The following is a 14,988-nucleotide window of genomic DNA, read 5'->3' as shown; positions in this document are numbered from 1 at the left end:
GTACAAACGTCGCCTTGCTCGAGAGAGTACAAACGTCGCCTTGCTCGAGTCAGTACAAACGTTGCCTTGTTCGAGACAGTACAAACGTCGCCTTGCTCGAGAGAGTACAAAAGGCGCCTTGTTCGAGACAGTACAAACGTCGCCTTGTTCGAGACAGTACAAACGTCGCCTGGTTCGAGAGAGTACAAACGTCGCCTTGCTCGAGACACTACAAACGTCGCCTTGTTCGAGACAGTACAAACGTTGCCTTGCTCGAGACAGTACAAACGTCGCCTTGCTCGAGACACTACAAACGTCGCCTTGTTCGAGACAGTACAAACGTCACTCATCTTGAGACAGAACAAACGTCGCCTTGTTTGAGACAGTACAAACGTCACTCTGCTCGAGACAGAACAAACGTCGCCTTGCTTCGAGACAGTACAAACGTCATTTGTTCAAGACAGTACAAACGTCGCCTTGCTCGACAGAACAAAAATCACCTTTCTTGAGTCAGTACAAACAACGCCTTGCTCGAGACGTAAATAACATTGCCATGATCGAGACAGAATTCACGTCGCCTTACTCAAGGCAAAACAAACGTCACCATGCTCGAGGCAAAACAAACTTCGCCTTGCTCGAGGCAATGCTAAAAGTCGTCTCGCTCGAGGCAGTGCCGAACGTAGTTTGAGTGAGCGCCTAAATCGTGCAAATCTCATTCGTTTTTGCCAGCTGCTTATAATAACGAATTCGACGAGCACCAGGCCTTAACTAGTTTATATCTAGATATAATAATCTTGATTTTGGCGTCCGTTCTGAGTAGTGGATAACATGACGCTTGTTAATTAGCTTAAATAATTGAGTGCCCAACTGCACTTATATTTCGTGGAAATTGAGCAGCTTTGTATGACTAATCTCAGTATATCATGAGTACAATTTATGAGTACAGAAAGTCGAAAGATATGTTGTACCGTTGTAATTGACATTGTCATCAAACTTTCAAACGATCGACCAGCTGGTCGGCTTCAGTCGCAAGCTAACGGTGAATGAGAGAGGTGAATGCAAGAGAAGATGTGTTGAATTTCTTGTACTTTTATACACTTTTAATTTATCCTGTTCACCTAAAGCATGCGAGTAAGGCACAATATACCTGTAGTAAATTTATTTGGACTCTTAGATTAGACTGTTAAAATGACAAGCTGAAGTAGGAAATACGAGTAAATGGTATTAAATGGGGGTTTCTAAGTTAAGTTGGTTTTGAGATTTTTTTTCTTCTATTATTATACTTTTATTATATAAGCAATCTCTTTAATTTCGTCAGGTTGGGTCCGCAGTGGTCTGTAACGGCACGTGAATAGGTTCTCGCATTAATAGGTTTCGGCAAAATAGTACAAAGAGAGGGTTGTAATGAAATACTGATACATTTCATGTTAAATTGAAAAATTCAAGTTCACATCCTACGTTAACAAAAATCTCTAGTACATGAAAAATGTAATTTGAACACATTCAAAATTGAGAACCTATCAGTTTACATCACAAAAATCTCTCTATTTACCAGAACGTTCATAAATTGCAGTTCCGTTTCATCGTCCGTTGCAAACTACCGTATAATACACGCACACTTTACAGCCGTAGCGTACCGCATATGCAGCGACCGTACCGCAGCGTATATGCTTATGCAGCGACCGTACCGCAGCTGTAGCCGCACATTTGCAGCCGTATTCCAAGTGGTCGTACTGCCGCTGTTGCCGCGCGTCCTCGCGATCGCTGTTCTTCATAACCGTCGTGTCTTGCTAATATTGATGCCTCACGGCCAGTCTGGCCGTAGGTTGTTTTACAAAGACCGTACTTCAGAGTAGTGGCGTAGTCTTCATCGTCGATGATGTTACTTCGGGCTCAATGCGGTGCTTCGGCGGTTGAAGATGACTGTAACCGTACCGCTTCTTCTTGATGGAAATCGTGACCGAATCGTACTGATGATCGTACCGATGATAACTCCCGGTATAGAATTCGAAAACTTGGATCTTCTGATGGCGGCGTTATAATCGTGGTACAACTCGTGGCCCTCTCGCATTGTCTCACGGCTGAGTCGCAGCCGTAGTGTTGATGTTGATTTTCTTGACGTGCTTACAGAAATCGTAGCTGTCACGATGGGTCTAGATACCTTTCGACCGTCAATGTTCGAAAACTGCAACACCACCGGCCTCACGGCCGTGGTCCGCTGACTGCAGACCGTACGTGCGTGAGGGTCACCTCCGTAGAACCAACAACAACCCTTGGCGCCAATTTTGAGATCTTTATATACGCTAGAGTCGCGCACAGTTAAGCCTATTCACTCGAAGTGACGGCGCATTCCTCGAATGGAATGTCCCTCGCGCTGAGCTGGCAACGTTCAATGTCAACTAAACTCCTTCCCGCGCTCTCGAAACAACCGCGCCTTACACACTTGCTCTATCGCTTCGACCCGCATTCTTAACATCTACCCATAATACATGTTCAATATTACCTACTTTATTCAAATGAAAGAGCAAGTGCTTATATGCTGGTGTTAAATTAAAAAAATACCGGCAGTGATGCACGGGTCTACGCGCACCTCTTAATGATGTTTGAACTATATTCTATTTCAGAATAAGTAGCAATTAGAACAAGATGGTAATAGCCTCGACCAGCTTCAGGCTGGTCACAGGGTTGTCGTCAGCGTTGTCTCTGCTGAGCTTCGTGAGCGACGGCCTAGACTATTTTACTAATTTAATTTTCTTAATAAAACTAATATATTAATATAATAAGATTATACCATAATTAATAGAATTTATCTATAGAATATTCAACGAAATTTTACATTCTTGAATTCAAGATATGTAATGAATTTAATAGAATTGCCAACTAATTATTTCGACCAACAGTTCCGTCATCAGTTCAGGTAAAATTACTGCACTAATCATTATTGTCTTTTTTATTAGTGCAGTAATTTTACTTCTTCATTATTTACTTCATTTTAATTTCTTCATTATTGTCTTTTTTTGACGAGAACAATCAATGAATCATTATTTTAAAAACAAGATGCTACTTATTGTTACAGCCTGATAACAATTCCCTTCATACCCTACATATACAGCTATTTAAAAGGGTTACTTGCCCAAATTATTATTTAAAGTCATCTTTCAACTGAAATTCTCAGGTTCAGAAAAGTATTTGTTTACTCAGGCCTTACGAGTTAGGTAAACGTTCTATGATTCATCGCTGAAACTGTATCGGTTATCCAATTAAATTGTAATTTAAAAATCGTTAAAGTGAAAATTTTTGGCTTACTCATGCGACTACCGGGCTTATCAGATGTTTTACATACATAATTATCGTAGTTTTCGCAGTTTCGCTACTTACCGTCTAGCTGAGGACTGAGGGTTTGATAAATATTATTCATTAAATTTTGAAGTAGCTTCAATTTTATTCATGACTCAATTTCTGTGATATAATTATAACTAATTTCATTTTCACTGCACAGGGCTTAGAATAAATGTTTTCTTAAGAGCTGTGATGTATTTCAGCTGATTTTGCTATACTTCTACTTTCCTTTCAAACTTGATTGCCGGGCAAGCAACAATTTACGAATTATATCTCTTTCAGCGTTAAGAAAATTATGCTTCTAAAATTACTATAGACCTCCAGTTAAATGAGCATTAGCGCTTTCTTCAGTGCTTTTCTCATCTTTTGACGGAAAATTATTTTTTTTGTATTGTTTATTACCTAGGAAGCACTTCAAGTGCGTTGTGAATTTGAGACCCTGAACGCCTTGGGGACACCGTACATGTTGGGTATGGTGGCCCCAATGTGCGTTGGGTATATTATTCGAATGGGGTCTGTTGGTTCCTATATGTGTTTATGTTATGTGTGTCAATAGAGTGTCGATAGAGTGTCCTTGTTGTTTTACTCTTCAATTTTCTCAAATTAATTACCAGGGTCATCAAAAGATCATGGGTGCAATAGTTAGACATTGAGCGGCCCAATTAAACTGTCTAGAAGTATTAAGATCACTTGACTGCTTAAATCTCAAGTTTATCAAGAATTTAAAAGCAAAGAAAATAGGCAGAAATTTCACACTTTCTTAACAAGGAAAACGTTTCGGAGTCCATGCAGCTCCATCATCAGTTTAAAACCTAAAACACAGGTACAAACAATTAGTAAACAAATTCACATTGGAGCATAAATCGTCAAATGAAAACACATAAGAATGAAGTAAATATGGGCAGACAAACCTATCTATTTATAAGTTCGAGGGGATATGAACTTTAGGCGGCATTTAATCTAGGCTTTTGTTTAAAAATATAAAGGGACTCTAAAATTCGATGGTCGGAAACACCGGTCGTAGAGGCTAAAATTCAAAAATCTCTATCGGACACCGGCACGTTGCCCTGCTCGGCATGAACGCGTACTGCTGAATGAGGGGGATGAGCAAGAAGCAGGTTTCCTGTTCTAAACCCCTTCCTTTATGCTCCGCCAGCCTAGTATAAAAGTTGCGAGTCGGTATAAAAATCGGTATATCTGCGTATGTCGGTATAAAAATATACCACATGCGCAGATGCGCATAGCGCACAACTATATTGATAAACTAGGGACGATCGCATAGAACAGGGAGTTTAGCTTTATAGTTGAAAAAAATAACTGATTAATTATTCACCAGCAATACATGAAGATTTATATTTGGGAGGTATTTAGAGAACAAAACTTTCAACTCTTTAGCCATAGACTGCGAAGCGGGACGAAAGTAAGGAAATGAACAATAAAACGCATTCTTGATTTCTCTGCCTCAAGTGTTTCTCTTTTTCTATCTGCTTTTTATCGCTTCAACAGGTTGCTCCCTGCCGCTTCGTTGTGGACCCAGCGGTGGTCGGGAGCGTGTCGACGCCAGTTTCGGCCGCGTACGTCATGGCCAACAACTACGCCGGCAACTCTACCCTCCTGGAAATCCCTACGCCTTTCTTGAATTGGGAGTGAGTAAAAAACTTTGAATGCATTATATTTATCGACAGTAGATTTCAGTTTAAACGATGATCTTACTTAATTTCTATAAATTTTCGTGGACTGCGTTGTTCCCACTAGAGTCTCTTTTCAAGAGTCAATATTATGCGTAAAGAAGTTGATGAAAAATTATTAGTTTTCTACAAGCACAAAAACTACTAGTACACATAATTAGCAACTTCTTATAGCCGTTAGAAAAAAAAACAGATTGTTTTCTGAAGATCAAAATACTTAATTTCTGGACGAGCGTCATTATATATTTGACTAGTAAATTTTGAGCGCTCATTTATGCACTTCCTTGAGAGCCGTTATTACTAAGCCTATATTCTAGTCTATACTTGAAGCAGATAGAAAACTGTCATTTTTAGTTTTGGGGGGCGGGAGTGAAGGTTGCATGCAGGGGACAAAAACGATTGTTGTGGTGACGGTTGACGGAAGCGAAGGTTAAGGAGACCTGGTCACCTGAGTGATGGTTGCTGGGACAAAAACGATGGTTGTGGTTGCGACAGGGAAGGTTGCAGGGACTAAAGCAATGATTGTGGGGATGAGCGGAGGTTACGGGCCCAAGTGCGGTGGTTATGGGGGAGAGGAGCAGTGGATATGGAGACAGGAGCGAAGGTTGCGGTGACCATGGAAAGCACTGGTTGTGGGATAGGGGCGTTGGTTGTGATGACGGGAGCGATGACTGTGATAATGGAAGCAATGATATTCACCACGGGAGCGATGGTTGTGATGACGTGAGCGATGTTTCGATCAAAGTAGCTGAGTTGACCTCTGAAAGTGGACCTAAATTTTATTTTATCATCTTCTAGAGCTGAACGTTGCTTGGCCCAAAAGTGTCAATTCGGCTCCATTCCCATTTACTTTTTGACCAGACAGAAGCTACCTACTATAAAAACGATTTATTTGAACCGAATCTTAAAAAACTTGGCCTTCCTGTGATTATGTTTAAAAAGTAGTCGTGTTGCTACTATATCTTTTTCTCTTTTGAGGAACTTTCGAGGAACCTCTTTTGAGGAACTACGGCTTTCGGCCGGAGTGGTTTCAATGGCACCTAAGGTTCTCTATCCAGCAATAATGAATTAGTACAGGAGGGTAATAACGACACATCGAAAGATTCAACTCTACATATAGCATAGAAATCAGACACAGACCTAAGTACAGAAATTGGACAGAGTTATTGTTAATAGCTTTGTATAACACAGACAACGACTGGCCCCCTCTTTGAAAAAATACCCGCTTCTACGAAAATGAAAGAACTGCCTGACGCAAGTTCCCCAACCGGTATATCACCGGGTTTGGGACACGGATACTGAGGGCTGGTCGACTTCGTCGCTACTTGTTCCCCCGTATTTATTGTTAATCGACGATCTCGCACGATCTTCGTGAATCCTTGTTTTGGCGCCCTCGATGGTATTTCTTGACGCGGCTGGGCTGGTGTTGAATCTCGGTCTTCGGTGGAGTCAATCACGGGACTCTAGATCCGTAAAACGGCTGAAGTCGGAATGATGCTGGAGCGTTGGACTGTCGAGTAGCTCCTCGACAAAGTCGTCCGCGGTGGTAGTTTCTGAAATTTTAACTAATGTGCATACATATGTTTGCGGGTGTTTTCGGAATCCTGTCCTCAATCTAATGCAATAAAACAATTGATAGCAATTCTCGTTGTTCGACACTTTCGTTATGCTTTCTTTGGCAGTTGTGCCTAGCATACCAGCGCTACACTGACCGCCAACTTGGTCCACGCCCGACTCGCCTCTGACCGCGCGACCACTCGTTTGGCTTGCTGGCTCGGGACTGACTCTTGACGCACTCCTAGCTACTAGCTACTTGCAGTGGGTGCAAAAAGTATCTGACACAAAATAAAAACATTATTTAAGTAAAGCTTATTCAAGAAAAAATATAAACAAACATTATTCTAATGTAAATTTACATGGAAAATACAAATATCATATCAAAACAACAAATCATTAAATTTTGACTTGATAATTGCATTTTGTAAAAATCAAGGTTCAAAAAGTATACAACACATAGTAAACAAATTTACTCATTGCTTCATCATGTGACATTTAGCAGCCACAACTGCTTCAAACAGATTGAAACACTTGATTAGATTAAGATTAACACATATATGCTAATAGGATTTTAGCCAACTCTCCCTTTCATATTTTGTTCAATTTGATAAGATTTCTTGGATCTCCTTCCTGTACCTTCAATTTCAATTCTCACCACAGATTTTCAATCGGATTGAGGTCAAGTGATTGGCTTGGCCATTCCAATAACTCAATGTCCCTCTCCTGAAACCATACACGAGTTGCCCTAGCCGTATGCTTAGGGTCATTGTCTTGTTAGAATATTCAACCTCGAGGAAGGTTTTCGGCTGACTTCACGAGACCTCTCTCAAGTATGCCCAATACATTTCAGAATTCATTCTTTGTTCTATGATTTCCAATTCCCCTGGGCCAGCAGTAGAGAAACAACTCCAAAGCATTATGCTGCCACCTCCAAACTTCACGGTTGGGACTAGAGTTCTTCTGTCTCCAAACACGACTGACACAGTTCCGTACAAGCAACTCAGTTTTAGTCTCATCTGACCATAATATTTTATTCCAAAAGCTTGAAGGTTTACTCACGTGTTCTTGAGCAAAGTTCAGGCGGTTCTTTGCGTGAATTTTCTTCAAGAGAGGGGTTTTTCTTGGTGACCGAGAGTGGCATCCTCTCTCTCGAACTGTACTAATTGTATTCTTGCAAACATTTGTCCCACTTGATTGCAAGTCTTTTTGCAGTTCAGAGCGTGTCAGTCGAGGATTACTCTGTACTTTTGGAATTGAACTTCTACCTGCTCTGCGGTTAAAAATTTTTGTTGGACTCCCTGAACGAGGTAGACTACTCGAAAGATGGAATGGTATAGGTCAAACAGCTCCGAACATGCAGTATCACCAACTGTCGAAATTGATATATTTACTATAGATGAAATTTTTCTAAATCCCAAACCATCTCTGTGTAGCTGAATAATTGATTTTCTAGCTGATTCAGACAATTTTGCAGTTCAAGGCATTGTTGAAGAGCATATAATTTAGGCCACCTTCTAATGACGATGCCAAGTAATGAATGACTGCAGTTAGAAAGATGTCTATGACGTTCTTTTGCATTCTAGAATATTCCAACGTTTTCTGATTCTAGAATATACCCCCGAACAGAATAGATGAGAAATTATTGGGGAATCAATTTTTTTACGATGTGTTGGTTACTATTTGAACCTTGACTTTTACAAAATTGCAATTATCAAGTTAACATTTGATGATATTGTATTTCCCATGTAAATTTATATTAGAATAGTGTTTGTTTATGTTATTTTGTTAAATAAGCTTTAATTAAATGAATTTTTTCCTTTGTGTCATATACATCTAGCCCACTTATATGCCTCGCAACCTGGAAGGTAGCGTCGCTTTGCTTTTACCAAAAACAATCCCAGAGTTTTCCCCCATGGGACAAAAAATGCCACGGCCCTCAATCTCGCTATTCGTATTCTCCCCCTAAATTACACCCTAATTAACATTAGTAATTCTTATTCTTTAATCACATGAGTACTTGAATTTAAAAGCAAAGAAAACACCAATAAATTCACCATATCGATATTGAAAACGTTTCGGAGTCTAGTTCCATCATTAGTTCGAAAAACTAAAAATGAATAAAATCATATTATTATATCAAAATTCTGTGACAGACATAAAACCTATACAAGACCTAACATTAATATATCGAAAAAAAGGACTCGATTGGAACAACTTAGTCCTAGGGTTCACGAAAAATACCTTCCTTTTAAATTCCTTGTGAAATTACGATATTAGCAGATTGATAATATAAGTACTTATGAGTACTTGAGTTATAATTGTTAGCACACGCGTGTTCTGTTCGACCACCTGCGTTGCTAGTGCGGTGCTCCATTTGAGACGGGGAATTGAGAAGCTCGACAGTCACCCTCGATAAACTTTCAATATTTGTCAGCTGACTCTGCACAGTTAGTGGCCAGTCTTAGAAGGATTAAATGAACAAATTTTTATTCAGCTCCTGTAAAAACTAAGACTTCAGAACCAACTCCATAGCTCTAACGCTCTTCAGCTCTAACCAACATATATCCACAGTTTCCTTATGAATATAGCTTTTGGTAAGCAACGGTCTTATATACCGCGTTCTCAAGCTTGGTGAAGATATATCAGTTTCGAATTACTTCGCCACTCATCATTCAGTTTTTAAGAACGTATTTAAGCGATTTAAAGAAGATTTTCAAGGAGTCATTCCTACAGCAAAGGTTCGCATTTAAATATTAATCAATTGAAAACCAAAATAGTTACATACAACGAACATTAGTAGTGGCATATAATGAATGTTAAAATATCATGCATAAGAAAGCGTTTTGCAAAATTTGTAAAGTTATGTGAAATAGCCTCAAAACCATCCATAAGCACCTATGCCATACCAACCTTTTTATTTTGGTTATTAATATAAACTAGAGAAAAAGTCATTACAGTGGGACATGATGACTCTGGGACACTTAACTTACTTTATAAATTAATGAGTAATATTTAACCGCAGTTTATTATAGTACAGTCACACAAATTAGTGCATTGGTCGCCTCGGCGGAGAGATGTGTTGTACCCTTTATTACATAAAATATTTTACTTGTTCCATTGTCTGCCATGTTTCATTTATGCCTGATTTTAAATTCTTGTCCCAGACAAGTTCATCGTAAACCAAATATTCCAGTGAGATCCTGAGGAAATTTATGTGAATTAACCAACATTTTTTGTTCCATGTCAGGCAGGCGACTCTGAAGTGCAACGAACTCAACATGGGGCTCGTCTCGTATCCGCTGACCAACAGGGTATTTACTTATTTGTAAAATATTGATATTATTTGAATGGAGAAAAAGCGCAGACGTAAAAAGTCAATGCCGAATGAGTTCAACTGATTCTTTACATATTCAGTTCCCAAATCAAACTATGATTACATTTGTCTTGATGCAGTAGAGACCAACTTATAAGATTAAGTTGGAGCTATTTTCTGGAATGCCTTCAAGTGTCTAAAGTAAAAGTAAAGCAGGAATGGGGCTGGCTGCATATGAGGGTAAGCTAAGCGTAGCAGATCTTGTGTAAGGCAGTTGTGTCCGCTTTATTTAGGAGATTTCAAAACATCTAGTAAAGATGCCAAGGTTGTAGTTAGGCGCTAATACGCTCGATATGACAACTATACCGTGACTCGGCTCATTACCTGCCGTGCCGACCCCGATTTGTGAAACGGTTTTCAATAAGTTGATGAGAATCATTTCATTTTTACGTAGGATTACTGAAATTTCACAGGATAACTCGGGCAGCTGCATGCATATTAACTTCAGTTTATTATATATTTTCAGTTATTTAACTTTGTTAAAATATTGTATTTTAAAATATTGTATTCAGTTTGGTTAAAAAGAATGCCATTTTATTCAGAATTTCTTTGAAGTTTATAGCTCTTCCTATTTATACTGAGCTGAGTAGTACTTATACTGAGTATAGGTTAAAGCAGCTGCGAGTGAAGGTTGAAGCAGTTGCGAGTATTTAATTGCTATGGCTGTTGCGAGCATAAGTTATAAGTATAAGACAGCTGCAGGTATTGGTCAAATAAGCTGCAGGCATAGGTAAGGGCAGCAGCTATGTGTTGAAGCAGTAGAGAGTATTTGTATTAATTTCTCTTGATTGCTCAAATTGTTAATTTAGCAATAATTCAAAAGCAAAGATAATAGTACAAGATCCCACCGTATCTTTCTTGAAGGAAGCGTTTCGGAGTCCACCTCAGTCGTCAGTTCAATATCCTAGAATACAAGTAAAATCACTTAATACACTATAATTTATATTGCATTTTTAAAAATCTCAATTCAAAATGGGAAACAAATCAATATGAAATAACCACTAGCGGTAAGGACAATCTTTTTATAATTTCGAAAGGATAGAAAGTGATGGTGGAATATAAACTAGGCTTCTGCTTGAAAATGCACATGCATGCAGGGATCCTAAAATTCACAGGTAAGAAGCACCGGATGTAGAAGTTGAAGTTCTTGAATTACTACTGGATACCGGGACGTTGCACTGCTCGGCATGAACGCGTACAGTAGAATGAGGCAGATGTGCAAGAAGGTTTCAGTTCTATTATTTCTCCTTTAATGCTTCATCAGTATATTATGAAAATTTGGTGACGTCATACCGACATATGATGATGCGCACTGCGCACAAGTGTATTTATAAACTATATATAGGGGGGTTCGCAGAGAACTGGGTTAGTATCTTCATTAAAGAGAGAGCCGCTTCAAAATTATTAACCAACTTTCGAATGGTCTTTAGTAATTCCTTGACATAGTCTCAGATTTGGGGCCTTAGTAAGGACATGAACAATAAACTATTCGTTCCTAATTTCACATTCGATTACAACTTCTGAGTTAATTCTGAGCTGCGAGATATAGGTTAAGGCAGCGTTGAGCAGGTATAGGCATCTGCGAGCATATGTTCAGGCAGCATCAAGCATATGTTCAGGCAGCAGCAAGCATATGTTCAGACAGCAGCAAGCATATGTTCAGGCAGCAGCAAGCATATGTTCAGGCAGCTGCAAGCATATGTTCAGGCAGCAGCAAGCATATGTTCAGACAGCAGCAAGCATATGTTCAGGCAGCAGCAAGCATATAGGTTACTGCTGCGCGACAAAGGTAGCGCTGTTGCTAGTAAAGTAACGCCGATGGGAGTGAATGGTTACGCTATAGAGAATAATAAGTTACACAGTTTCTCGTTACTCAGCTAGCCTGCGAGCTGTGTGGGAGCGTCTGATTACAGTTAATGGAAGAGTTACAGTCCACACGTGTGAGCTGAAATCGCAGGCTGTCATATGGCTTCAGTTCTTTGTATCACCAGGATACACCAACTCGGCCCCTATGATCGTATGGGCAGCGATTGAAGGATTAATAAAATAATAAATGGAAACTATAATGATGAACAAAACATTAAATACAAAATAAGTACCATTTATTTTCCTAGCTCTTCTCCCAACTTTGGGTCTTTTCTGGAAATACATGGAGAAACGCAAATTAAGGACTTGAATTAATCTAAACCTTGCAAAGAATACAACGCAAACTTGAAAAAAGGCCAATATAAATAATACTATTATAATAGAACATGGGAGCACCACTGAATCGAGACGAAATAGCAGAAAATTAACTGGCTAAATAACAACACGCACCTCCGCGGTGGATCACAGAAAAACGAGTAAACACGTAGCGTGTCTCCACGGTTCACGTATGGGGTAACACTAAACCTAAATGAAAAATACCCGTAACCTTACATTTAAAATATGTATTGCACGGTGTTCCCTAACGCATTAAATCATTTTTATATGTCGCCTACAATTCATGTTTGGATTAATGAAAACTGGCGGCACTGCTGGTCTACGAACATTTGTTACGCTCCTTTTTTCCAGTTTTTTCATAGCTCGACAATATGAGTATGTTCAAAATTAGCATGGCTCAGCGAAAGTGCATTCATTCGGTCCATAAGGCTACTATTGGATACCTGGAAAGATGAAGCTTTATGATGATGGCAGGCTACTGTTGGATTACTATTACGATGGTAGCAGACTGCTGGTGCACGGTTTAGAACATTGGTTCCAAAGTGGGCGATATCGCCTCCCTGGGGGCGTTGGAAAGATCATGAGGCCGGTGAGGAAGAAAGGGGCAGTATATGGGAGCGGTAGTCCGCGAAGTCGAAGTCAGAAGTTTGTACGTTTGTTTGACGATTTTTACACAACAAATGCCGAACATGACTCGGACTCCAATAAATTTTCACGAGCTAAAAATCACCGCTTGGTAGTTAGGAATTTATGTTCAAAATTTCGTTCGAATAGGTTCAGTAGTTTGGAATAAATTCTCTGATCACTGCAAATTTCGGCCCATATCGCCATAAAACTCCCGAATGAAGGTGAAATTTAAAAATTTTTCACAAGCTAAACATCACCGTTAAGTCCAAATGAATACGTGTTCCAAGTTTCATAGAGCTGCATTCATTAGTTTGGGAGATATTCCTTGGTCACAGACTTTGGATATTGGCCGTGAGACCGACCACAAGTCCGGCCGTAAATTTGTCCGAGTCGTCTTGAATTTCTAGTGCTGAAACAGTTAAAACTGTAAAAAATATATTGGTTTACTAAATGGGGTTCCATTTGTGAAATACACATTTGTGTTTATCCTTTCTCTTTTAAAATTGCAGCGTACTAAATATCAAGAAAGAGGCGTTTCTTCTTATATGTGACTGTCGGAGGGGGGGGGGAGCTAGAGGTTCAGTGGGGAGCCAAAGCTGCCTCCAGCCTTAAAAAATTTGGGAACCACTGCTTTAGAATGACATTCGATACAGTCATAATGGAGTAAACGTTGATAATTTCCACAATAAAGAAATTTTAGTACGAGAGAAACCTAGGTATATGACATCAGGTTTAACGCCACATCAGGCCTACACTTCAGAGCCGACATCACTATGTTATGTTATGTTATGTTATATAGCTTTCATTCATTTCAACTTTTGGAATTTGTTTGGTCTCATTGCAAGTAATTAATTCGAATTTACAGAACCAAAGAAATAAAAAACATTCTAATTTCACTCACCGATCCCGTTCTTTAATCACTCGAGATTTCACCAATGAAAATTTTTCTGATCAGGGTGATGTCACGACACGATTGTGGATATGCGCTGGAATCGCGCTTATCCCATGTCTTTCCAGCTCCAGACTTCAAACAAGATACTAAGCAGAAACCTTTTAGAAAGTAACATTTCAATGATAAGTTTTCAGCAATGAAAATAAAGCAAGAAAAAGCAGGTCCGTGCACAATGTATTGATCTAGCTGCCACTGCCTGGAATATTAAAGCTGATTAAAATGAATATGTACCGTATGTCTGTTGATTAAACGCAAACTGATAACATGTCGAATATAGATTGAGAAGCATGTCGTAGATTATTTTGCATTTACGTAGGAAAACATGGAAAATAGCATACGGTCGAATATGCAGGTCTATCATTTGGGTGACCCTTTATTGATATTGGAAAGACTATATAGCATCTCTGATCGCCCAGGGAGTCAAACTGAACGCGTTAAGACAGTGAGAGATTTCGCGACTAAGTTGCGCTCATCAGATTTTGGTCGCATGGAAAATATTTTTAAAACTTGTTTTCACGTCATTTCTTTCCAGGACCGTGCCATTTTGACGATCAGGAAACTGGAATGGTTCTACGTGGACCTGAAACGGCAGACTGACGGCACCTACGCTTCAAGCAACCAAGCCATGGTCCTGCCCAGCAACTATGGATTCCAGTGGTACCCTGGCAACCCAGGCATGGGAAACGAAGTGTGTATGGGAATGGGAGGCACTCCGTTGGTGACTTTCGACCATCCCTGTACCGCCTCTCAAGACGGACAATACACACTGTTTTGCATGGTGTGACGAGTAACTGCTACAGAGAGTAGACGTTAAAATTAATGATGGAGTCGAGATAACAGCGTTCACTTGGTTAACCCAAGATTTGCCGTGTCGGGTAAACGATTAATTTGTTGAAGATTAGTGCAAATGTTTCCAGGAGTCACATGATATCTTGACCCCAGCCCGAAATTTTTATTACGAACACTTCCAATCGTTGCACAGAAACAACGAATTTCGCTGCAATCGTCTTTTATTATTTGTCTTCAGAATGCAACTGTTAAGCAACTATTCTACGTGACGGTTTACTGCAGCATATAATCAGTACCTTAATACCTATCCTATCGCAGTGACTCATTTGTATCTCTTTAATTGATACATTTTAAAATTCAATTGCTTGTGTATTTTCAGGATTGCACCTCGATAAAACTGGATTTATTCATGTACAATTTCTTGTATAACGAGTCAAAATTTCACTCGCCCTGTTATATTATATACTCGTATTATCCCACTC

The 14,988-nt window shown here is 39.5% G+C and overlaps 1 protein-coding gene across 1 annotated transcript; it reads left to right on the top strand.

Annotated features, from left to right (window-relative positions):
• Positions 1-2,625: 2,625 nt before the first annotated feature.
• LOC125178243 lies at positions 2,626-14,435 on the top strand (the record flags this gene model as incomplete). Its single annotated transcript, XM_047881539.1, has 4 exons — positions 2,626-2,694; positions 4,825-4,964; positions 9,811-9,874; positions 14,250-14,435. Coding segments are annotated over exons 1-4 (459 nt in total), but the record flags the coding sequence as incomplete, so codon positions are not given.
• Between the last annotated feature and the right edge of the window lie 553 nt (positions 14,436-14,988).

Source organism: Hyalella azteca, unplaced genomic scaffold (genome assembly GCF_000764305.2).
Source record: "Hyalella azteca isolate HAZT.00-mixed unplaced genomic scaffold, Hazt_2.0.2 contig8245, whole genome shotgun sequence".
Lineage (NCBI taxonomy): Eukaryota > Metazoa > Arthropoda > Malacostraca > Amphipoda > Hyalellidae > Hyalella > Hyalella azteca.
This window is presented reverse-complemented; position numbering and strand designations above follow the sequence as displayed.